The sequence below is a fragment of the Mustela putorius genome, unplaced genomic scaffold (genome assembly GCF_011764305.1).
Source record: "Mustela putorius furo isolate JIRA1106 unplaced genomic scaffold, ASM1176430v1.1 tig00003962_pilon_pilon_pilon, whole genome shotgun sequence".
Classification (NCBI taxonomy): domain Eukaryota; kingdom Metazoa; phylum Chordata; class Mammalia; order Carnivora; family Mustelidae; genus Mustela; species Mustela putorius.
The window spans coordinates 4,327,320-4,352,579 of record NW_025422106.1 but is presented as its reverse complement, the minus strand read 5'-3'; the positions used below and the strand labels follow the sequence as shown (position 1 = coordinate 4,352,579).

Below are 25,260 nucleotides of genomic sequence, written 5' to 3'. Positions count from 1 at the left end.
CAACGTGCAAACTCTGAGCGTTTATGGCAGTGGATGGCTGCTAGTAATAAGTAACCAGGGCCTGGTGTGATGGGGTGAGTGTGGCAGGGCCTGAAACTGAGAGCGCAGGCCCTGCTGATTTCAGAAATGAAGACTCTGGAAACTGTTGTGCTAACCTAACAGCAGCCCAGGTGAACCCTGCCAGCTGGATGGAGAGTCCTCAGCCCACAGAGTGTAAATGCCCTGACCGTTACCGGGACCCACTAAGCAATTTTTCTTTTTATGGACCTAAGAGTTTTTGTGTTAAAAAAAAAAAGAAAAAAATTCTAGAGACTCAGGGGGAGTTTCAGAGGTTGACAAAAATAGCAGCCAGAACAATGTCATCCTGCCCCCTAACCCGAGTTAGGGGGAGTTCCTGCTGTCAGCTCCTTGCTGGTGACCTGCTCTCGGGAAGGCAGGGGGTGGTCAGAGTGCAAGGCAGGCCTCCTGCCTCCGCCAGGAGCTTATTGCCGCCACTGGAGGGCTGTGACTTTGGGCTCATCATTCCCGTTTCCTGGTGTGCCGCGTGTCCATCCTGCCTTGCAGTGTAAGGATTCAGTGAGATGCTATGCAGAGTGCCCGCCCGCTGGCTGAACAGACCACCCCACCGCCCTTCCTTGCAGTCAAGGGCGCCCTCTCCTGGCCACTAAGAAAACTTGACATGTGGCAGTCCAAGCAGGAATGAGCCCTTTGTTCCCCGTGCAGAGCTGAGCAGGCCTATGCAGGACCTCCGATGGAGGGCTTTTAAAGGTCTGAGAAACCCTCGCTCCCACTTTAAGTCAGGCGTGAAGGTCTGATACGGAGCCCCTGCTGACAACAGCAGGAGAGCTGGAGGGAGAAAAGGGCTGGCAGAGAAGAAAGGTGGGACAAACCCTTCCGGCACGGCCCTCCCAGGTTCTAGGGTGGTGGCCAGGGACCCACGCCACGGTGACTTTTGCCCCTACAATTCCAACGCAAACTACCAGGCTGTGGCTGGGGCTGCCTCCATTCTGGGGGGTGCTCCATACATCGGCGCTGGGCAGGAGAGTGAGGAGAGCTTGTGGGATGGGCCCTGATGAGGCCAAAGGCAAAGAAGCCAGCATCCTGAGGAAGTGCTGGGTCAGGACCCTTGAGAACTGAAGTGGCTTTCCTGCTGGCCTCCTGGCCGTCAATGAGCAAGGGCCTATCTGGCCCTCAGAAAAAGAGGGAGCTGCTCTAGATGGGTTCCTGCCTCCCTTCTGGTTCTTGGAGTCGAAACCATTCCCACTCGAGGGAAATAAAACTTCCACCTTCTCATGGCTTTCAGAGCATACCAGTGAAGACATTCGGGGGAAGGCCAGACAGTGCCAGCTTCCTGACAGCCGGGAGGAAGGACACGGAGGCTTGACTTAGAGAGATAGAGATATATTTCTTCTGTTGCATATTTCAGACTGCACACGGAGCTTTCAGGCACAATGCTTCTCTAGATTCTTCTGAGAGCCCCGACAGAGTTTTCTTCCCACACTGCTCCTGAGGGCTCACCCCTCCAGCATGGGAGCCCAGGTCCGGCTTGCAGTTCTGGGTACCTGGGAAACTCTGCATTGGTCTCAGCAGGCCCTGATGCCCTGCCTTGCCCGCCGAGGGGCCAGACATGCTGGAAAGCCCGAGAGCCAGCCCCACCCCTTCTTCTATGGTCCCCTGGCTACAAGAAGAGAGGCTGTCCCACTAGAGTCCAGCTCTGCAGCGCTCCCCCAAATCACCTGGTCTCCGGGCCTCAGAGCCTGGCGTGGCACTTGTATCCCCGTAGAGCCTCAGCCATGAGCACCACAGGCCCAGGCTGGGGGAATGAGGTCCCGGAGAGTGAGGCAGGCCTGGCCTCCTCCAGAGCAACAGCAGATGGGCTCATCAGGCCCCTGCTCCCCAGAGCCATGGCCCACTTCCTGGGGCTGCTCTGAGCCCTATTGCACAGCTTTCATTTCCAGTTCCTTCCCCTACCACCCATTAGAAACAGACAAACAAACAAAAAAACCCAAACAATAAGAAACCTAGAAGGGAAAGTGAGGAAGAGCGGGGCGTGGAAGCTGGAGCCCTTCTCCCCACACTCCTGCCCTCCAATGGGGTCCCCGGCAGAACCGGGAGCAGTAAGGAGCATGCCCCCCTTCCCTGCCGTCTGCGCCCATCCTTGATGGCTCACAGGGGTAGCCGGCCTGGGCCTCTGGTTCTTGCCTGTGGGGAGGGGACACCCCTCCGCTGTCTGTAAGGTGCAATCCCCGGGTCATCCGGAGGCCGGGGCCCTGCTACCTGAGTCGCCCGTCCGCTTTGACGGGTCCCAGCTCTGATTTGGGGTCGGGGGACACAGAGCTCCAGCTGGTCAGTCTGCAAAGCTCCAGGCCGGGGCAGGTGGAGGGGCCCATGGCGCACAGTCCGGCCACAGACCAGAAGCCACTCAGCTCCCCATCTGTCCAGGCCTCTAGGGCTGGGCCTGTGAGCTCTGTGTGCCGCCGGGCGGCCTCCTCTGCGGGTTCCGGCTGGGGGAGGTTCAGGATACCACTGAGGCCCTGGAAACTCTGCTCCATGTACTCGTTGTGGGGTGGCCCAGCATGCAGCCAGCTGGCGTCATCTGCAGGTGCAGGACAGACAGTGAGCGGCCCCGCCCAGCCAATTCGGTGAAGGCCAGCCCCCGCCCCCGCCCCCTCCCCATGCAGGTCTGAGCACCCCCGGGTCTCTCCCAGCTCTACCAGGGAGTCACATAGCGCCGAGTGACCTGTGACCTTGTGCTGACCCACAGAACTTTCTGGGCCTGTGACGCTATCCGTTTTCATGAAATCAAGGTCATAATCTCTGAATTCCCAGCTGAAGGATTCATAACGGTGAGATCAAGGCACTTTGGGAGAGGAGGTAACTTTCCCATGATGGTCTGGTCTCTGTCCCCTGCGCCCCTTCTCAGCCATCCCCGGGGGTTCCCAGAGCCTCGGGCCCTCAGCTGTGGGGCCTGCTTTCTTTGCCACCCTCCCTTCCCACCACCCCCTACCTCCTACCCTCTTGACCCTCTGTTCCACTCATGCACCAGATGCCCACGGGGTTTTTCTCCTCAGCTTAGAAACACCCTTCTCTGTGAAATTCCAGCTCATCGGGGCTCAGCACCAATACCGGCCTGCTGGACAGCGGCCCTCCACCTGTCCTCATCTCCCGCATCAGACTCGGAGACCCCGGAGAGCAGGGGTATGGCTTGTCTGCTTTGGATCTGCCACAGTGGCCGCCCGCCCCCCCCCCACCCTGCCCCACCGCCTGTAATGCATCCACCTCTGGGTTATTCCTGATCTTCTCTGTGATAAGATGGACCCTGAGGAAGGAAACACCTACCTATTGAGCACCTACTGTATATAAGCTATGTTTACCCACATACTCATCCCTGATATCTCCCAGGGGTTAGATAGTTGTCTGGCGCCCCTCTTGAGGGAACCTGAAGCCTATGCCTGTGTTCTAAGCCTGCTCCCTTAGCCTCACCTAAGTGTGGGCTGGGCCACAGGATCCCGCCCACCCAGCCACATGGTGGTTTGGGTGATCAATCAGGTCTGCTGCCCCAAGTATCAGGTATCTGGGGACCAGGAGGCCCTGGTCAGTCTCTACCACACGGAGAGGCCAATATCATGTACTGAGAAGCCAGTGCCTGGGGCTGACACACAGACAGGACAGGTGGCCCCACAGAGACATATCCTGGGTTCTGGGGGACAGCCCTGCATTCTTCCCCTAATTTCCCCATTTTACTTGAGCTGGTTTGAGTGGACTTGTGTTCCACATATCCTGGAGGGCTCCAATGGTTCTATCCCTCCTACTTTACACAAGTAAGACCAGGGCTCGGCTCTGAAGGCCAAGTAACCTGCCAAGGATAAAGGTCCAACTAAAATGTCAGAGTTACATTCCAAAGCCAAGTCCACCTGACCACAAAGCTTGCCTCACTGCCCTACCACGGTACAGGGATACTAAGGGACAGATCATCCAGGCCCCAGCCCTGCTCCTTTCCCCTACTCGAGAGTCAGCCCTGACGGTCACCTTCTTGGGACCGGTCGCCTGCCTGGTGAATCCTAGATCTTATCTGGCTTCTGGGCCGAGATCCTTACCTTTCCTGAGAGGTAGTTTGCGGTTGAAGGTCAAGGGCAGCACGAGGAAGCGGGTCTCACCCAGGGGTTCCCAGAATTGAAGGAGCCGAACAGTCCAGGCGCCTGGCCGCAGGGGCCGGCTCAGCGGGGGCTTGTACTGCGTGACCTCGGTGTCCGCGTCTACCGTGACGTCATACGACGTGGCCACCACGTAGGTGGGGTCGATCCACACCACGGTGGCTGTGAGGTTGGGGCCCCGGGCCCAGCGCTGCACGGCCACAGGCTCGTCCAGCGGCCCCAGCAACCCCCCAAAGTTCCGGAAAAGACGCTCTTTGGGGTCCCACTCAGTGCCGACCTGTAGGGAGGGAGGCAGCTGGGCGGGCGCTGGGGGGACAAGTCCTCTCTACTCTGATACTGCCTCTAACTGTCTGTGTGACCTTGGCCCAGTCACTGCGTCTTTTCAGGCTCTAGCCTCCCCATTTGCAGAAGGAAAGGCTGGGACTGGGATTTGCTCTAAGATCTTTCTCAGCTCTCAGATATGTCCTAGGCTCCTGCTCTGGCTTGCTCTGTTGTGGTGGGAGTCACAAGGCTGAGCTGAGGTTTAAGGCCCAGCCTAGAATCCATCCCCACATGAAACCACAGCCTCCAAGAGCCAGAGGACACTCCATAGCCTAATGGAGTATCAAAGTCCCTCTAGAAGGAAATCGCTGCAGCCTCGTAGAAGACTGGGCTTGCCCTCTAGAGCAGAGCAGTACAGTCATCTCCCTGCTCCCTGCATGTCCTCTGTGCACCCCACGAGGGAGGTGCCCCTTGGCGTGCGCCTGTCAGGGAGACCCTAGCTCCGTCGCTGGGAAGGGAGAGCCTGTGAACCCAGTCCTGAAAGGCCTAATCCAGTCCTTATCCCTCCCGTGGTGTCTGTCCCCCTCTTCCCACTCCCCGGAGTCTTAACTGGGGGTCAGGAAAAAGCAAGGGGAGGACCTGTCCCACCTCCAGACTCTGGAGCCGGCTGGCCTGGTCACTGCGCCCCAACAGCTTCAGCGACCCCTGGGGCATCAGCCACATCTCAAGCGTCTCTGCCGGCCCCTGGGCTGAGGGCTGCACCGCCTGCGTCACCAGGTAGCCCTGGAAATGGTCGTCATAGAAATACAGGTGCACGCTGGACGGCAAGCCCCGGGGCTCAAACCTAAGAAGGTTCCAGCAGGGAGAAAGGGAGATGCCATCAGCACACCCGACGTGGCCTGGAGTCCCAGGGAGGGGGCTCTGGGTAGTCCCATCCCCAAGCGTGTCCTTTGCCCCAAATCTCACACCCACAGCACCTACGTGCCTGGCTCTTGCTCTCTTTGCTTTATTTGTATTCTCCCTGGCTTTGGACGGGGGACTCCCTGGGGTTGGGGCGGTCTCTTTCTGACTGGCCTCCCCACAGGGTGCCACATGTGCAGGGCCTGCAACAGGTCAGAAGGAGGTCTCACCTGCAGAGTGGGGAGGCCAGTGGGGGTGTCGCGGTGGCAGCGTGGCGCAGGCTGAGGCGGGCGAAGGCGGTGTAGGCGGTGAGCATGACATCACTGAGCCCACTGGGGCCATCGGCCACATCGTAGGTGTTCTCCCAGTACGCCTTGAGAGCTGGTGTACCCGGTGGGTAGCTGCCATAGAGGTGGAAATCCAGGATCTCCAGGACCTCCTGGTTCACGGTCGACTCGAACTTCCGGGCGAAGAAGGTAGGTCTGGAGACTTGCTGGAGCGGGAGAGGCAATGAGGGTGAAGGGGTCTGGAGGTCCCAGGTGGCATGGCTGGGCTGGGGGGGCCCTCCCAGCACTGCCTAGACATTAGCCCCCTGGGGCTCTTCGCACTGCCAGCAGAGCCCCAAGAGCTGCTGCAGGGGAAGCCCTCCCCACCCCAAGATTCTCTGATGGGGGCTCAGCTTGAATCCCTTCTGCCAGCAGAAAGACTGGGCAGGGGGCGGCCGGGCGGGGGGGGGGGGTGTCCCCAGGGAAGCACCTGCAGCCGGAGGAAGTCCTGCGGCTTGAAGTCGTTGGGCGAGCAGCCGCACCAGTCCACGATGTGCTTGTACTGGCACTTGCAGCCCAGCCTACGGTTCCAGTTGGTGACCCGCAGGTTGTTGTCCACCAGGCTCTCGCAGGCCAGGCTGTTCTCCAGCACGGTGTGGAAGAAGGACTGCGGCAGGGGTGGGGGGCGGGGGGACGGGGGGTGAGCCACAGGCCACAGCCTCCCTGCCCTCGCAGTGGGGGTGAGGGGGGACCCGGGTCACCCACCTCGGCGGGGAGCAGCGTGTACGTGTAGAACTGGCGCAGCTGGGCCACCAGCGGGTCGTCCGTGTACACCACGTATTCCACGAAGCTGCGTGTCAGCACGAACCAGTCTGAGCCGCCGTCCACCACGATGCCCGCCGGGATCTGCCGCTCACCCAGCCGCCACATGTGTGAGTCGCACTCGTGGAAGAGCCGGTCCAGGCCCTGTTTCTTGATGAACCTGCCAGGGCGGCGGGGGTCAGACGGGCCACGATGAGGATCATGGGGGGTGAGGGGGCAGATGGGCCACGATGAAGGTCGTGGGGGTTAGGGGGCAGACAGGCCACAATGACAGTCTTAGGGGGTGGGGGGCAGGCTCTCTTATGCACACAGGGACCAGCATGCTTCAGTCTGGGCTTGGCTGGGAGGCCCTACAACTACTGTGTGTGGGAGGGGCTGTAATGAGACCCCTCACCTGGAGTTGTCCCGGCCATGTGATTTGAGGAAGTTCTTGTCCCGGTTCTTGGACAGGAAAGTCACCAGCTCCTCGTTGGTCCTGGAGAGGGGATGGGGCAGGGGCAGTGTGTGTGAGGGGACTGGCTCAGGCTCAGGCTCCACTTCCCACCCTGGCACCCTCTGCAGCTCCCTGCCAAACAGGGAGCTGTCCGGGCCACATGCCCTGCCCTGGGCTAATGCTCCAGGGCCATGGGCACCCGCAGCTCCCATGCAGTCCTGCCCTCTGACCGTGCACCCCAGGTCCAGGCCTCTGTCCACTTCCTAGTCCCTTGTCACTCTCAATCCTGACATGATCTTCTACCAGGCCCTCCCCTCAACTGGGACTGTGGTCTAGGGACCAGAATGAGGCCTGGAGGAAGGGAGGGAGTAGCTCAGGCCCCTCCTACCCCAAGGATCCCCCTCCCCCTCTTCTCTGGAGGACTTGGAGCAGTGCCCACACCTGGTTGGGTAGTCCGTGGCACTGAGGTTGATGAAGAAGTCCCACGCCCAGCCGGGCACCTCCAGCAGGTCCCGCATGCTCCGCAGGTACATCCGCAGCAGGCTGGCTCCGCCCCAGATGGTGACCATGCGCCAGGGTGTCACCCGCACGTTGTCATACTGCCGGGCCAGCTCTACGACCTCACGGTGCAGGTAGTTGGAGCGCTGCAGCGGACGTGGGGGTACTCAGCAGCCACAGGGTGGGGGGGCAGCATTACAACCTCCCGCCCCCCCTCGGACAAGTGACATGGAATGGAGAGACCACAGGGCAGAGCTCCAGCTCCCAACTGGCCGTGCCCCACGTTCTCGGCCTGCTCCCCGGTCTGGAGGCCACTGGGGCAGATCAGCGAGCCTGGCTACCGGTGACCTGCTGGGTCTTGCCGCAACTCACTCAGGTCCCTGTGCTGTCCCTCCAATGGTACCTTGTCTACGTGGATATAGAAGAAGTGCTGCGCGTGGTAGACAGCCTTGAGAAGGCGCTTCAGCTGGCGGATGGCACGGCCGTGAACCACCAGCATGTAGGCGATTCGGACCGGGGGGCCATCCGTGGGCTGCTGGGACCGGACCTCGTCCCACTGGATGCCGGGGCTCATCTTCCCTGAGCGGAGAGCAGGAGCAGTAGTGAGGCCTCTCCCCAGGCGACAGGGTGGGGGTGAGGCGGGAAAAGGACTGCCTGCTTTCCAAAGGAAGGACCTTGGACTTGGAGCCTGACGCTCCCCGGTCCTAGCTCTGCCTTGGCCACTCAGTGCACTTTATCACCAGCCTGGCCGGCAGGGGGGGGCCCTCTGAGCTTTCTTCCCCTGGGCAAGGAAGGGTCTTGCCACAACACCCCAGCCCTGGGGCAGCCACCCCTCCGCCCAGCCCCGTCTCTTACTCTTACCAGCCAGCTGGCAGTGGCGGGGCACAGCCTTGGGCATGAGGTTCCCGGCCTGGTGCAGGCATACCACGTTGGCAATCTCCTGCTGGCACTGCTTGGAGCTGGCCCGGGCCAGAGCAGACAGCGCGTCCTTGCCCACAATCTCGCACTTGGGGGTGAAGCTGTTGTCCGTCGGCTGGGGGGCACCCTCCACGCTCCCTGTGTCTCCATGTGGTGGGAAGCCGGCTGCCCCAATCAGCGCCTCCCCAGCTGCTGCCCCGCTCAGGTTCTGGCGGCCTGGGGCCTCTGGGGGTGGGGCCGGCGGGACACGGCGGCTGGCTCTGTGCCGGCTGGTGACTGCCCGTACCACCTTGGCCACGGGCACGCCGGGGCTCTCGGCACGACCCCGCCAGCGCCCATGCCTTCTGCCTGCGCTGCCACGGCGCCCGGCTGAACTGTCTGTGTCCTTGGAGCCCTCACCGGGGTCCAGCGGCCGTGGCTTCCTCTGCCTTCCTTTCTGTAAAAGATGGGCAGACGCGGGTCATGGGGACAGTCGCTGTCCTACTGCTCTTTAGCTCCCTGCTGGCCTCAGGCCTAGAAGGCGCTGCCTCACCCTCCACCCTGAGGAGGAGTGCCATTCGCAGGAGGGCTCTGCACAAGGAGCACTTCGCAGGGAGGCCTCCAGGACACTGCTGCAGCCACACCCCCACGTGCTCGCACCACAGGCCCCCGCATCCCCCTGGGCTCTGGAATCAGACAGCGCTCTTTTTCAGCAAATACGAACATGAATGTCACAGAAGGGGTGGAGACCCTGCGGAGGACACGTAAGTCCCAGCTGGGCCTGGCCAGGAAGGGACCGAAGGAAAGCGTTCTGCCAGCTACAGAATGTCCACGTGGAAGTGTAGAGCCGTAGGAGTAAAGGGGCCTGGCCTGGTGGGGAGCCCCGAGGGGAAGCCTCAGATCCCAAGATTGGGGGGATTCTCTGGGAGGCAGAGACCAAGACAGAGTCAGAGCGCGTGACTTTTGCTGAGTTAACACCCGAACAGGCCTGTCCCTGGTGTTAGAGGGGACAGAGGGAAGAGCTTTGGACAACAGTGCAGCTCAGAGAGAACCAGGGCCAGCTGCTGGGGATGGCGCAGACGGCACAAGCCACTGCCACACGCCGTCGGCTGGGAGGCTGAGGCGGGGCCTCAGGGCACCTGCAGCTGGAGGCTGGCACCTGACTGCTCCTCACGGCGGGTTTTCTCTAGAAGGGAAATCACGGCTGCCACACTCTGCTTCCTGGCTCCCTGGCCTCTTCTTAAACCAGGTGCTCCCCTAGATGGCCTAGTCACCCCGGAGAGGCATGTGTATTCAGCATCTTCTCCAGCTCTCCTTGTCCCCCTCCTTGGTGCCCCTCCCTGCTGGACCAAATCCCACCCAACCTTCAGGAGCCGGCTCCGAGTCCCCTCCTGCAAACAGTTCCATTTGCCCCCAGAGGGGGACGTTCCCCCAGCAGGCTGGGCTCCCAAGGGAGGGACTGTCACACCAGCCCCATGTCCCAGAGTCCGGCGGTATTGCTGACACACAGAGGACGTGCAGTTTGTGTCTGGTGGCCGAGGCATGGAAAGAGCAGTGCGACTGCTCCCCTGAATGCCTACCTTGTCCGAGCAGGTCCCTCAGCTATGACATGGGAGAGAGGTGTGGGCGTCCGTGAGAGCGAGCGCACACTAGTGTCCTGGAGGACACTGTCTCTGCCAGCCGTTGGGTGCACCCTCGCCATCCCGAGACCCTTCCACGGGCCTCCCCGGCCACCCACCATGAGTCACGGGCCTTTCCTGGCCTGGCCTCTTGACAGACAGCATGACCTGTGACCCACAGTGCCCTCCTTACTAGACTGCCGGCTGCGCTCTTGGGGCTTCTGCTGTCTCCCTGGCCACTCCTTCTGTTTTCTTGGCCCATCCTCCCTCATCTCCCGAAATCACCCTCACTTCCCAGGGACCTTGAGCAGCCTCTGAACTCCAGCTGCTCTCAGTGTCTCTTTCTGGCCCGGACTGCTCCCTTGAACCTTCAGGTGTTTAACTGCCAGCCTGCACCCTTGGTATCTCCCCTGGGAGCCTGACAGATCTCTGGAACCCACAAGTCCCAAAGCGAGCTCCTCCTGTTCCTCATGACCTGCCCCTATGACAGTCTCCCTGTCTTGTTAACGGCGACCCTTTCCTTCCAGTCATTCAGGCCAAAACCCTTGAGGAGTCATCTTTGACTCTAGTTTCCCTCACACCCTGTCAGTCCCTGACCAGTAAGCCCTGCCGGGGCCACCTTTATAATACACCTCTCCCGGCCTCCATCATGGCCACCCCTGCCCAGCATCCCTGGTCCCCCTGCTCCTCCACACAGCCAGTGTGTTCCCGTTAAAACAAGCCCCACCTCACCACCCCTCTGCTCCAAACCACCCATGGGCTCCCCGAGAGAAAAACCCCAAGTGCCTCCAAGAGTGCACAGAGGTTGTGTGAACCGTGTCTAGCCGCCCCTCCGGCCACCCCTCCCTTTCTGACCTCATCTCCTCGTGCTCACTCTCCTCCAGCCACAGTGGCCTTCTAGGTGTCCCTCCACACCACCTGCCACGCACTGTCCCCTGTGCCTGGAATGACCCCCCACGATGTCCCCACTACTATGCCTTGTCCCCTTCAATCCTCTGCTCAGATGCCACCTTCTTAGCAAGGCTCACCCTGACCTTTGCTTCACTTTTCCCACAGCCCTTCCTTCCCTCTCTCATGCTAGAATGTCCTTATTTCTTCTGTGTTATTACAGGTGTCCCACCGCTCCCAAGAATGGCATGTCCATGAGGACCTGGCTTTTGTTGTGTTGTTCACTAATGCATTCCAAGAGCCCAGCAGAATGTCTGGCAATAGGAGAAATAGCAATAAATAGTTGCTGAATGAATGAATGAGTGAGTGAGTGAGTGAGTGAGTGTAAGGTTCTTGGTATAGGCTCAGCATTTGAGAGATGCTAATATCCTCATTATTAATTATTACTATTACTATCGCTGGAAAAGGATTAGGAAATAGTCAAATTTACTTAAATATCTAAGCACCAAGGCCCTTAGATACTTAAATATCTAAGCACCACCCCCCATCAGAGCACAGAGCAGGCACCCTGCCTGCCAGGCTGACAGCTACCTTAGGGCCAGAGCCCCGCTCCTCCACCCAAGCACCCACACTCTCTGCGCACGGCACCCAGCCAGCCTCTGATCTCTTGAGAGATCTGATGAGAGCTGGGGGTGTCTCTCTCCATCTAAGGAGACAACACAACAGTGGGGGCAGGGTGGGAGGCGGGAGGAAACCTCACTCTGGACCCACACTGGGGAGGGCGCCCTGGACCGCACAGCCCCCAGGAAAAGTGACTGCGTAGTCCCTTGAGCAGAGCGTAGGTCAAGCTGGTGATGTCCGACCTGGTGACACCATGGGCAGAGAAAGACATTCGTTCTCAAGCTCCACTGGGTAGAGATGGCAGAGCCGCTGTGGGCGCTCGCAGTGGAAGCCGGTACTGGCAAGTCAGGAAGTCGGTCAAGAGGGCAGGGCGTGGGGCACATGGCCAGGCTGGCTGTGGTGTGGATGGGATGTGGGAGGTGGGCAGGCTGGGGCCCTGCAGTGCAGCCGGGAGCTGCCTGACCCTGAGAAGGACAATCCCAGAGAAAGCTGGGGGCCCAGAGGCAGCAGTGAGGAATGGGGGGTGGTCCCTAGAGGAAAGCCAGCCGCCACCGCTGCCCACCCATGTTCATAGGGGCATTGGCAAGGCCCCATACTTGTCCTCCCAAAGGAACTTTCCCTAGTAGCCCTGAGGTCAGGGTCCCCTTTGCTTCCTGAGGGTGGGGACCTGCTCTCTGACCTCTGGCCTAGATGCATTCTGGCCTTTGAGGTCCCCCTTCCCCACAGAGAAGGTGTTCAAGTCCTCTGCCACTTCCAGAGAACACAGAATGGCTTCCCCCACAACTTTCAGACATCTCAGGCTGTGTTTAAAGTAAGTGGTGAGACCACATTTGTGAAAGCTTTTAAAACCATAAAGTGGTTCTTTGGACATTAACGGTCGGACCTGGTCTCCACTGCAGCCCCTCCATAGATGGGCAGAGTGCGCATCTGAAACGCACGTGACCCCACTGCCTCACCCCACTTCACTTACAACAGCACCTAGGCCCCTCCCTAGGGTCTCCAGGATGCATCCCGGACTAACTCTCAAACCTTCTTCGAGGAGGAGCATGCCCCACCCTCCTTCCCATTCCTGGAAGATACCCAGCCACGCCCACTCGGTGCGCCTCTTCCCCTGCGCCCACCATGCTTCCTGCCAAAGCCTTCCCGGACCACCAGCTCCACCAACCCCCTCAACACAACTGAGCTGCCTTTCCACTGCCAGCCTCCCCCCTGCTCACCACCTGCCCTCCAGCGCCCTGGCCTTGTCTACCTTGTTTATTTCCGTATCCCCAGTCTTAGCAGAGCCTGCTAGGGAGCACGAGTTAACCATTGTTTGTTGATTGACCAACTGACCTGATGAATGCATCCCTATGCCGTGTGCAGAGCTGAGATCGTATTATTTCCTGGTGGTGTAGCACGCGCCAGGAACTCCTGCTAATGCTTCATGGGCATCATTTTTACTTAACTGTCACGACGGCCCAGTGAGAAAAGTGCCGTGAGTATCCCCTCTTGAGGGGGGCGGTCACTGCTGAGGACTTGGAAGGAGGCTAGGTAACATGCCTGTGGTCTCACTTGGCAGCAACGCCGGAAGTGGACCCTGAACGGGGAGGTGGGCTGGTCGGACTTGGAAGTCCACTGTGCTGCCTGGCAACCCCCGGCTCCAGCGAGGGGGCTGCTGAAGGGGTCCATGTGCCAATGCCTGCCTACACTGCACAACCTTTAGGTCACTGAGGATCTCTACTATCCCAGTCCAGTCCAGCCCTATCAGCTTCTGCCAGGAACCTGGATGGGGAGGTGGGGAGGTGGAACCCCTATTCTACTGCCAGAGTTCCCCACCCCAGGCTGTGGGCAGGCCAGCAGGGATTTGAGGCCTGGACAGTCTCTCAGCCCCTTCAGAGACTCACTGAGCCACAAAGCTGGGGGCGACTGGTTTCTGTGAGGTCTCAGCGGCTAGGCTATAGCCCTCCCCAGAATGGTCACCGGCCTCTGCTCACACACTCCAGGGTCAGAGGGCTCCCCAACTACCTCGGAGAATGTTGCAGCTGCCCCGTCTTCTCACATGGACCCTGAAACACTCTTCCTCCTTCTCCTCCTCACTGGTCCACACAGAACAAGCTAACTCCCTTTGGAAGTCACAGAGCCAGCCTCCTTCCGACCCCACTCCACTCCTTTTGGAGTTACAGGCTCACATGACTCTGTTACGACTCCCTCAACATCCCAGCCTCTTGGTTCCCCCCAAAGAGACAAGGGCAGCCCTTCTCCCAGTCTCCACAACAGTCCTTCCAGACTGCCCAGGTGTAGAAGGGGTAAGTGGACATGGAGCTCCCTTGGCCTTCACACTGCCAGGTGGAGAGACCCAAGAGGACACGGCAAGCAGAGCAACCGACTCTGAGCCCTAGAAACACTAGAACCGAGGAGGTAGTGGTATGGGCAGAGAAGCCCTGCACACTGGCCCACAGCTTAGGGCCAGAGTTTGGCTTATCTCCTGGACCTTCCAAGATGGCCCCAGACCCCACTGGACCCTTCCTGACCAACGTGGGAAGCGACGTGTCAGGGCCCCAGCTAAAACCAGCCAGAAGTGAGTGACTCTCAGGGCAGGGATCTGGGTACTGAGCTGAACAGGTCTGTCCCTGCTCCGGGGCCTGACGCTCTGCTAAACCAGCTGATGCTGTCCCCATTCCCTAAGAGCTATAGCCCCCACCCCCATTCCCTAATGTCCTGAAGCCACTCACCAGCTCACTTCTCCCAGCCATCTCCTCCTGAAGACCCGCGGCTTTCTTCAGACCCCAGGTTAAGAAAGCCACGCCTGGGGAACACTCCAGTCCTCTCCCTCAGGGTCACTCCCTGTTCCCTCGGTTGCTGTACTGAGTGCCAGCCCCGGGCTCCACTTCTCCACTGACGGCTGCCCGTCAGGCGCTTCTGGGCGCGGATGCCCGGGGTCCCTTGGCCCCGCTCCTCCGCCCACGACGCGCACACCCCCGCCCCCTCCCAACTTCAGAAAGTTTGGCCTGGGGCTCCCCACCTCCGAGCAAGCTCGGGCCCGGCCCCGCCTCCCGGTCCTGCGCCCCGCGCCTGACCTTCACAGCTCCCGGGGCCGGGGACCACCCCACCGAGACCCGTTCCTCCCGCCGGGGCCCCCTGCCCGCCCGCGGCCCGGGCCTCCGGGTCACGCACCGCCCCCGTGCACAGTCCGTGGGGCCCTCCTGGGAAAAGGGCGCCGGGGGCCCGACGCCCTGCTCCCGGTGGCTGCCCGCGCCGGTACACACGCGGCCAGTGCCCCACTTCCCCGGCCGGGGCCGCCTGCAGCCCCGCCAGGACCCCGCGCGCCCCCGCGCCCGGCCTGCCCGCCTGCCCGCCCGGCGGTCGGAGCACCTCGCCCGGCTCGTCCTCCTCCAGGCCGCTGAAGCTCCACACCACCAGGCCCTGCAGCAGCAGGATGGCCAGCGCCGTGGCGATCGCCAGCTTGTAGCGCCGCACCAGCTTCTGCACCCGCGCGCTCGCCACCATCTTCCTGCCCGGGACGCGGGGCGCGCGCCCAGCCCTGCAACCCGGCCGCGGGAACGCGGCTGGGCGCGGACCGAGCCGACTCCCCCCTCCCAAGGAGGCGGGCCGGGCGCGCGCCGGGGCGGGGCGGGCCGGGGGGCGGGGCCAACGGGTCCGAAATGCCGCGCCCCGCAAGCCGGGGGCGGAGCCTAGGCCCGCGCGAGCACCGCCCCCCCGGGCAGCGCGGGGTCCGCCTCCCAGGCGGTCCCTTAGCTGTCTTCGTCTGCTGCGGGCTCCCGCGTGCGCTCACCTGGTCCTGGACCGCTAGCCCATTTGTACCCGCTGCCCAAACTCTCGCTCGCCGCCTGGTGTCTCGTGGGGGGTGGGGCAACTAGGCTTGGTGCCCAGGGCGCGCAGAGAATGCTAGAGCTCCCAGAAACGCCGAGATGGGAGAAATTGTGTAAATGCGACAGGCCCCTGCTTAAAAACCGTGGAGGCCGCACCACCAGGGCCAAGTCTAACCCCCTTGCCTTGCATCCGAGGCTGCGCACAGAGTCTCCTTTCCTCTCGACTCTTTTCATCCTAAGGATCTTAAGGCCTTTCCCAGAGCCGTGATTCCCAAATTCTAGGGTGCATTGGAAGCACCAGGAAATCTTGATAAAACAGATTGCTGCTCCCCACCAGAGTTTCTGCTTTGGTAGGTTGGTAGGTCGGGAGTGGCGCCCTGAGAATTAGAAATTTCAACAAGTTTCCCGGTGATGCCTATGCGGCTAGTCTGGGACTACACTTGTAGAACCGTTAGACCTTTGCATATCTGTTTTCTTTGTCAAGTGCTAGTAGCTGTTCCCCGCCTCTGTCCTCCTCCCCATCACTCCCACCAAGTGCTTCCCCCGAGCAGCTGACCCGCTTAACTACAAGCTGGTTGTGATTTTTCTGGGATCACGCCTTATTCACTTTTGAATCCTTGACCTGCCATTGGACACCCAACAGTGCTCAGTAAATGTTGCAAACGAAAGAGGAGGTGAAGCCCAACTTGCTGTTTTAGCAGCTGATGCTAAAGGTTTCTGAGGGTCTGGTATGTTCCAGCACTGCGTAGACAAGGTGTGAATGCCAGCAGCCCTTCCCTGAACCTGGCAGTCCACGGAGAGAGGGAAGAGAAGGGGTAAAGCAGTGCCCACCAAAGCAAGGTGAAATGCCTTCCTGATGAAGCCAGGCATTACGAGAAGGAGGCAATAAAAAGAGCAAAACCAAGATTGAAGATTTAAAATAAAGACTTTAGGATCCCCGACAGAGCGGTCTGGAAAAAGAAGTGATTATTTGTTTATTTATTTACTTTTCTTTTCTGAAAGCAATGGTAAAAGGTTTTGGAAGTTGCCAGGTCATAAACCAGGTGAGAGAATTCTAAGCTGTGATGAGTACAGGGGATCCAGTTCTTTCATGGCACTTAAATAAAACCTCTGTTAATCATCTCCGGCCTCTTTGGTATTTGTAATCATTCCATTCTTAAGCATTAGTTAAATGGGAGAGTTGTAAACAATGTTTTAGATGACAGTTTGGCTACTTAAGAGAGCCTATAGCTCAAGGATTTTGGAAAACATCAGTTGACATGCTAGCAATTGATATGTTAATTAAATATTGATCTTGTGTGCTCATTAAATCAGGTCCCCTAGGGACTTCTACCTGTCAATACTCCTCCCCCCACACACCCAATGGAAATAGCTTTATTTTCCGCTGATTATTTAACTAGTATATACTCATTGTATAACAATTTTTTAAAGATTTTATTTATTTATTTGACAGACAGAGATTACAAGTAGGCAGAGAGGCAGGCAGAGAGAGAGGAGGAAGCAGGCTCCCTGCTGAGCAGAGAGCCCATTGCGGGGCTTGGGCTCGATCCCAGGACTCTGGGATCATGACCTGAGCCGAAGGCGGAGGCTTTAACCCACTGAGCTACCCAGACACCCCTCACTGTATAACATTTAAAACATAGAAAAATATAAGGAATAAACTAAAAGTCACCTCTAATCCCGTCCCTTGAGATAATTATCATTAATATTTTGGTACATTCTCTCCCCCATCTCTTTATGTGTATATAATTTTGTACAGATGGAGTCATATTACACAGTTGGCTTTTTAAGTATTTTTAAGTATTTTTCCCTCTTTCCACTCATGTTCCCAGCTTCATTTACTTCCTTGGTTCTTTCTTCCCCTCCTAAGTTCTTTCCATCTTTCTCCTAATAATTCACGTGTGTTAACACGTGCACACACATTTTTTTATTTAGGGTCATTATATTTTAAAAAGTTGAACCATGTTACATTCACTTTCTACATCTTGCTTTTTCCTCCCAAACCATAAACGCATAGTAGAAAGTCCTCCAAGTCAGATAAGACAGGTCTACTACCACAGGTTGTAGTAAACCTGGTTCTATGCAAATCCCTCTGCACTGATGCTTTTTTTCCTATGGTAGGTTTTCCAGGCATGGGCCTACCAGGGAAAAGGGAATTTTATATTTTAATAGCACTGCCAAATTGTTTTCCCAAAATGCTGGATAAGTCACATCTTCAACAGCAATGAATAAGAGTATTTCTTTCCTGCATCCCTTCCAACAGCAGGTATTACCACTGTTTTTAATTTTTGCTGCTCTGATAGGTGAGAAGTGACCTCCTTGTTGTTGGTGTTTTTTTTTTTTAAGATTTTATTTATTTATTTTAAGAGAGCACGAGCAGGTGGTGTGGCAGAGGGAGAGAGAAAATCTCAAACAGACTCCATGCTGAGCGAGGAGCCCCATGTGGGCCTCAATCTCATGACCCATGAGATCATGACCTCAGCCGAAATCATCAGTCAGTACTTAACTGCGCTACCCAGGTGCCCCTACATTTAAGTCTTAATCCACCTGGAATTTGTTTTGTGGATGGTCTGAGACCAAGGTTTGCAAGTCTTCAATTAGCACTTGCACCGATCACCCTCTCTGTGCACATTGAGATTTTACTATTTTTTGTAACACACTTGTTACTGAGGCGTAACATGCATAGATTGATTTCGGTTGGACCTTAGACAGTGCAAGGTTCCTCGCACCCCACTGTCTCCTCTTTTCTTCAGCTTCCTCCTATAGTTTCCATTGTGCTTGTTTTTTCCTTTTATGGTAGAGGATTCTTGAACGTACAAAATGGCTCCTTAGAACATCAGAACGGGAAAGCATTTTTAAAGTTTTAAGTGGGCAGCTCTTACATTATATTCTTTCTTGTGTGAAGGCTTTCTCCTTAGAGTCTTAGTTTTAGGAGCTATTTATGAGCCATGGATGCTGAATGTTTTCAAATGTATTTTCAGCAGCAAGAGTCCAGACTTGGCTCAGAACCAGAGGGCATGCCGGCCGGGCAATAAAGCCTCAAGGCTGTGCCTCCAAGAATGTCCCCGGGCTCTGTCTTCTTGCCTTAATCTGGTTTCCTCTTCTCTGTCTGGTTCCTGGGATTGACACTTCACTGGGCTGTCTGCTGGGCCTGGTGCTGGCCTCATCCCAAAGGTACACCCTCTGCCAACCGGGGCCCAACCCAGCTCTTGGATCCCGGGGCTTCTGCTTGTCAGGGAGTAAGTTACAACATCTATTGAAATGATCATATGGATTTTTCTAAGGGGACCTGTTGAGATGATGGGTTATTTAAAAAATAATGTCCACATATTAAAATATTGTTGCATCTCTTGGGGTAAATGTAACTTGGTTTTGGTAGACTGTTCTAAAAAAAAATTGGAGTATAGGTTGAATTGGACTTGCTAGTATTTTCGTTGGGACTTTTGCATCTATGTTTACAACAGAGATTGACCTTTGTGCAGACTGGTGACTCATGGGACTTGTTTATTTGAGCAGTGGAGGGCTTTGAAGTGTTTGGTTTTGAGTTCCTGATGTAGGAGTGCACACTCTCTAGTTCCTGTGGCTCCCACTTTCCCTGTCATTTCACACCTGAGTGATGCCACCCATTTATAGTACTTTCTGGTTTACAGTCACTTGTATTTGCAAACCCTGGTCTATGGTTTTCTTTGCTCTTTTTTTTTTCTTCTTCTTCTTCTTTTTTTTTTTTTTTTTTTTATAGATTTGGGAGTTATATCAGTTTACAACACACATTAAGGACCATTCTTTCTTTTTTTTTAAATTTTTAAAAAAGATTTTATTTATTTATTTGAGAGAGAGAGAGAGAGAGGTCACAAGTAGGCAGAGAGATGAAATCAGGCTGCCCACTGAGCAGAGAGCCGGATGGGGTCTCGATCCCAAGACCCTGAGATCATGACCTGAGCCGAAGGCAGAGGCTTAACCCACTGAGCCACCCAGGTGCCCAGGACCATTCTTTCTTTATTCTGTGTTTGAAATAATTTTTTAAAAAGATTTTATTTATTTATTTGACAGACAGAGATCACAAATAGGCAGAGAAGCAGGCAGAGAGAAAGGGAGGAAGCAGGCTCCCCGCTGAGCAGAGAGCCAGATATGGGGCTCGATCCTGGGACCTTGGGATCATGACCTGAGCTGAAGGCAGAGGCTTTAACCCACTGAGCCACCCAGGTGCCCCTGTGTTTGAAATAATTTATACAACAATAGACACAGCTATTCCTTAAACATTAGAAAAGCCTTGTCAGCAAAAGCACCTCAGCTGGCAAATCTTTAGGGAGCTAAGTTTTTGATAACATCTCTTTTTTTTCTCTTGGTTATGGGTCTATTCAGAATTTTGTGGGTTTTTTTGTGTGGGATCAGTATTGTAATTTGTGAATCTTTTTTTGTTTTCTGGAGAAGAATTTAAATACTCCACTGTGCTTCTCTCTCTTTTTTTGGTTTTCCATTATTTTGTTTATATCATATGTCAACAGTATGAATTGTTCCAAAAATGAAAGGGTCACATCTCTTTGATTTTTCTTTTTAACCAATTGGGAGCCCATATGAAGACTTCGCCTTTGCTTTGGTCTTCTGAGTTGTCTAAAAAGGCTGTGGCGAGCACATGCAATTCACAAATGGGTGTCAGCTAGACATCCCCCCCAAATAGGAGAGCACTTTGATTGGAACATTCTGCTCCTGCAAATCATTTGACTGCTCCGTGGAGTCACTAAAGGAGGCTGGTCAGTAATTAGAAGGTGTCCAGATGGGCTTTTCCTAGTTTGATCCACAACCCTGCCCAGCCCACTAAGCCTGGACAAAATGCCCATTACTTGAACTCCCAGGGTTGTGATTTCAATACTCATTTCCTGAACCCCCAAACTCTATCTTCCAGCATGTTTCCACCAGGAGAAGTAGAAGCTCCGTCTCCAAGCGACTTAAACAAAAACATTAATAAGAGGAAGGTTGGAAAGTTTCTGCTTTGACATAATCTCTATGTTCCAAACACGGAGCAAACAGGTTTAAACACACAAACATACACACAGACACACACACATCAGGATAAACATCTCAGTGGACAAGAAAGAGAACTAATTGAAAACCACAGTGGTGAGTAGGGCCAAAGCCAAGGGCCAAGGGCCAGTGGGATAGTGGAAGCTAAAATGTTGCACATGGAATAAAAACAGAGCCAGACTCTCTAGCTGAAGCCAGGGACTGGAGTGAAGCCTCCTGATATGTGAAAAGAGGCCAAAAAGAATGGCAACTGACTAGCTTTTGGGAACTATGGCCAAAATGGTGGGCCTGAGGTAAGAGCAGAGCAAAGACAGCCTCACAGCCAAGAATTGGGTCAAGCCGTCCCCTAAGTCCACGACTGAGTCTGCAAGACCCCCAAATCAGTGAAGAGCACAAGTTCACAGCTGCCATCACAAGATCAGTCGTGGACTTGTCTAATGGATGCAACCACAAAACTAAACCCACCAGACAAGAAAGGAGGGAGAGAAAAACAGAGCATAAAGTAAAAGCAGAAATCATCAGCCATATCATGCCTATAAGCCAAAATTCCAAAGCACATGGAGAAATCAGATGCTAAATAAACCAACCAACTCAACAACTAAAGTAAGCACACAGATGAAATTTATTTTTTTTATTAATCTCATAAAGACTGGAAAATAAGGATGCATGAAGAGATAAATGAGGACACCATTTGCAAACAAGAAATTACGAAACAATGCATGAAATTATGAAACAATGAACATGGAGAAATGAAATATGAACAATTATAAATCTGAGAAATAAAAAGTAGTCATGAAATAAAAACATCTCAAAAGATGGGATAAATTTTAGGCTGGACATAGTTGAAGACAAAATTGATGAATTGGAAGATAGTTCTGAAGGATGTACACAGAATCCAGCAAGGAGAAACAGGAATTAAAAAATAAAAGAAGCAGGGGCACCTGGGTGGCTCAGTGGGTTAAAGCCACTACCTTCCGCTCGGGTCATGATCCCAGGATCCTGGGATCGAGCCCCGCATCGAGCCCCGCATCGGGCTGTCTGCTCAGCAGGGAGCCTGCTTCCTCCTCTCTCTCTCTGCCTGCTTCTCTGCCTACTTGTGATCTTTGTCTGTCAAATAAATAAATAAAATCTTCAAAAAAAAAAAAAATAAAAGAAGCAGTTCAAAGAGCAGGAGAATGGATTGGGAGCCTCTAATAGGACTTGCAAAAGAAAAGGATGAAGAAAATGGCAGGGAAATCATACTGAAGATATGATAGCTAAAATTATTCCAGAATTGAAGAAAAAATTCATAACATACAATAGAGATTTTATTTTGTATCCAGTCTGATCATCCATATCTTCCTAAGTGTGTTTAAGCCATTCACTTTTATTGCTATTAATGATTTATTTGGACTTTCTTCTGCTATTATGCTATATTTGCAGCTCAGCATCCATTTTCTCCATATTTTTTCTCCTTTCCTGCCTCCTGTTGAATGGAGATCTTATGTTTTCCTTTTCTCTCCTAGCAGGACCACACTTTGTACTGCTTTGGTCAACTTGCTTAATGCTTTCTGTTTTTTTTTTTTTTAAAGGATTTATTTATTCATTTATTTGACAGACAAAGATCACAAGTAGGCAGAGAGGCAGGCAGAGAGAGAGGAAGGGAAGCAGGTTCCCTGCTGAGCAGAGAGCCAGATGTGGGGCTCGATCCCAACACTCTGGGATCATGATCTGAGCCACCCAGGTGCCCCATGGGTGGTTTTTTTTTTTTTTTTTTAATATAGTCTTGTGTTTTTGGTTTTTTAAGATTTTATTTAGTTATTTGACAGAGAGAGGGACAGCAAGAGAGGGACACAAGCAGGGCAGTGGGAGAGGGAGAAGCAGGCTTCCCGCTGAGCAGGGAGCTGATGTGGGGCTGGATCCGGGGACCCTGGGATCGTAACCCAAGCTGAAGGCAGATGTTTAATGACTGAACCACCCAGGCGCCCCTAATCTTGTGTTTTAATTATCTTCTATTCACCCCATTGGTGAAGGAAGGATTCCTGCTCTGGGGTTACGGACATGGCCGAAGGCAGGTTACCTAATAGTGGGCAGTTTCCTCGTTCCATATGCTCACTGTGCAGGGAAGTGGGGAACAAGTACACTCTGCGGGGGCATAGCAGGATGGGTTCAGGAGCAGAATGTACAAACGGGCTGTGTGAGGCAAGCTTTACGCTATCAAAAGGTGTGATAACCCCTGGTTTTCGTGGGAGGATATTATGGGCTTGCTTGAATAATTACACAGGCTAGGGGGGAACTGAAACCTGTTCCTCAGGAATAAGCAGGACCTACTTTTGGTATCCTTGATAAGGAGAGTTCTTTGGCTCTGGGACCTTAGCCGAGGAGTGAAGCAGGGACAAGAACGTGTGGTCAGGCCATTCAAAGCCCTCTTAATTTCACCACATGTCAAGGCAACACTTGATATTGTTAATTTTCTAGTGCCATATAGACTGTTTGATTACAATAATGCTCAATAATTTAGAAGGAAAGAACTAGAATTCTTTATTAATTCAATTCGTTGCCTTAAGGGTTTTCAGATGTTTTTGGTGTAATAGTTAATGATAATAGTCTGCAGAGAACTAGAATTTTTACTCCCTGTTGTGGAAAATCAGTTTGCCCACATTCATTCCCACTTTTTCTTAACTTCACCTGGAATTATAAACTTTGTAATTTTTATTCATTTTAATTTTTGTTGTTGTTGTTTATTTATGTCAGAGAGAGAGAGAGAGAGAGCTCACAAGCAGGCAGAGTGGCAGGCAGAGGCAGAGAGAGAGAAGCAGGCTCCCCGCTGAGCAAGGAGACCGATGCAGGACTCCATCCCAGGACCCTGGGATCATGACCCAAGCCGAAGGCAGCGTCTTAACCCACTGAGCCACCCAGGTGTCCCCAAACTCTGTAATTTTTTTTTTTAAAGATTTTATTTATTAATTTGACAGAGAGAAATCACAAGTAGACGGAGAGGCAGCCAGAGAGAGAGAGAGAGAGAGAGAGAGAGGGAAGCAGGCTCTCTGCTCAGCAGAGAGCCCGATGCGGGACTCGATCCCAGGACTCTGAGATCATGACCTGAGCCGAAGGCAGCGGCTTAACCCACTGAGCCACCCAGGCACCCCAAACTCTGTAATTTTTAAAAAGATTTTATTTGTGGTGCCTGGGTGGTTCAGTCAGTTAAGCATCTGCCTTAGGCTCAGGTCATGATCCCAGGGTCCTGGGATCAAGTCCCACTTCGGGCTCCCTGCTCAGTAAGGAGTCTGCTTCTCTTCCCTCTATGCTTGCTCTTGCTCTCATAAATAAATAAAATCTTTTTTTAAAAAAGTTAATTAAAATAAAACTCTTCTTAAAAAAAAAAGATTTTGTCAGGGAGAGAGCACAAGTAGGGGGAGTGGCAGGCAGAGGGACAAGCAGGCTCTCCTCTGAGCTGGGACCTCTGATGTGGGGCTCAATCCCAAGACCCCAAGATCAGGACCTGTGCCAAAGGCAGACATGCCTGACTGAGCCACTCAGGAGCCCCCAATTTGAAAAAAAAAAAAAAAACCATTAAAATCCATTACTTAAAAAAACCATTATTGGGATGCCTGGGTGGCTCAGTTGGTTAAGCAGCTGCCTTTGGCTCGGGTCATGATCCCAGCGTCCTGGGATCGAGTCCCGAAAAGGTTGGGCTCCTTGCTCAGCGGGGAGCCTGCTTCTCCCTCTGCCTCTGCTGCCTCTCTGCCTGCCTGTGCTCACTCTCTCCCTCTCTCTCTGATAAATAAATAAAATTAAAAAAAAAAAACAAAAAAACCATTATTTAGAGAAATGCATATGTCTCAACTTCAAATAACTTATAATTTTACATTTTAAGTTTAATGCCCCTTATTTATGAAGAAGATCATTTAAAAAATGAGGTGAACAATTTCAAAAGTAAAGCCTATTTATCGCAAGAAATCAGTTCAAAAGTGTTTCAGGAAAGCCAAAGCCAGTGACTTTCCTTTCTCTGCCCCCTGGCCCCACCCTTTAGAATTAACCAGATTTTTATTTGTTTTTTAAAATTCTGGTTAGTTCACATACAGTGAAATATTAGTCTCAGCTGTACAATAGAGTGATTCAGCACTGCCATCCATTGCCCAGTGCTCATCTGGAAGAGTGCCCGCCTTCATCCTCATCTCCTACTTCCCCCATCCCCCCACTCACCTCCTTCTGGTGACCATCAGTTTGTTCTCTTGAGTTACGAGTCTATTTCTTGGTTTGTCTCTCTCTCTTTTCCCTCCGTTGCTTGTTTCTTTCTAAAATTCCACATATAAGTGAAATGACATGCGATTTGTCTTTCTCTGACTTATTTCACTTAGCAGGATACTCTCTAGCTGCATCCATGCCGTTGCAAATCCAAAATTTCACTCTTTTTCTATGGTCGAATAATATAGAATCAGCCACCCCTGACAGTCTGCTTTGCTCCCTCCACATTTGTCTCTCTGCTCTTGTAAATGTATGCAGTTGTAAACCCTGAATAGGTCCCCCTCTACGGTGTACAGAAATGGGATCATATGGAAATTATTCAACTACTTGCTGTTTAAAATCATTTTCTCAGATGCCGTTCTGGGTTTACTTCATCATGGACACTCTTCCAGGTTAATACATGCATAGCTGGTTTATTAGAAATAGCTACATGACGTGTACTACTTTAGTATGGATGTATCATCCTTTATTAAACCATTAACTGGTTATTGGATGTGTTGGTCATGGCTGGTTATTTGCCCATTACATATACTGCTGCAAGAAGCATCTTAGTTCATGTATCCTTCCACACCGCTGTCTTTGCTTTTGTGTATACATTTGCAAGGGTGAAATGACTATGTACATTTCAATTTTTAAAAGCTATTGCCAGAAGATTGGAATATATGAATCCTTCTGAGAATATATGAGAGCTCTCCTTTCCCTAGCCCTCTAAGTAAATGTCTCAAGGTGGATTATTTTTTTCTCATTCATGAGATTTTGCAACTGATTTTTTTTTTTTTTGTAGTGTCCTAGCATACATTTGCAAAAGGAGTATGTGATTTAGTCAAGGACAGTACTCGGGAG

At 53.7% G+C, this 25,260-nt stretch overlaps 1 protein-coding gene across 2 annotated transcripts; it reads right to left on the bottom strand.

Annotated features, from left to right (window-relative positions):
- Nucleotides 1-1,385: 1,385 nt before the first annotated feature.
- On the bottom strand, nt 1,386-14,941 carry XYLT2 (xylosyltransferase 2). Of its 2 annotated transcripts, none has more exons than XM_004764823.2 (11): nt 14,711-14,941; nt 8,196-8,688; nt 7,738-7,913; nt 7,278-7,480; nt 6,798-6,878; nt 6,347-6,563; nt 6,072-6,248; nt 5,546-5,808; nt 5,064-5,259; nt 4,098-4,431; nt 1,386-2,596 (listed from the first exon to the last, which is right to left on the bottom strand). In XM_004764823.2, exons 1-11 carry the CDS (start codon nt 14,843-14,845, stop codon nt 2,274-2,276), a joined length of 2,598 nt encoding a protein of 865 aa, XP_004764880.1. In that variant the 5' UTR covers nt 14,846-14,941; the 3' UTR covers nt 1,386-2,273. The 2 variants fall into 2 exon arrangements, with proteins under 2 accessions (XP_004764880.1, XP_012918065.1); XM_013062611.2 differs by lacking the exon at nt 14,711-14,941 and adding an exon at nt 14,071-14,617.
- Nucleotides 14,942-25,260: the final 10,319 nt, after the last annotated feature.

Coding starts and splice junctions, on each gene's coding strand:
- XYLT2 (XM_004764823.2), bottom strand. CDS start 14,845: ATGGTGGCGAGCGCGCGGGTGCAGAAGCTGGTGCGGCGCTACAAGCTG. Junction 8,689..14,710: donor AGGAGGACGAGCCGGGCGAG/GTGCTCCGACCG, acceptor CATCTTTTACAG/AAAGGAAGGCAGAGGAAGCC. Junction 6,879..7,277: donor GCCACGGACTACCCAACCAG/GTGTGGGCACTG, acceptor TCCCCTCTCCAG/GACCAACGAGGAGCTGGTGA.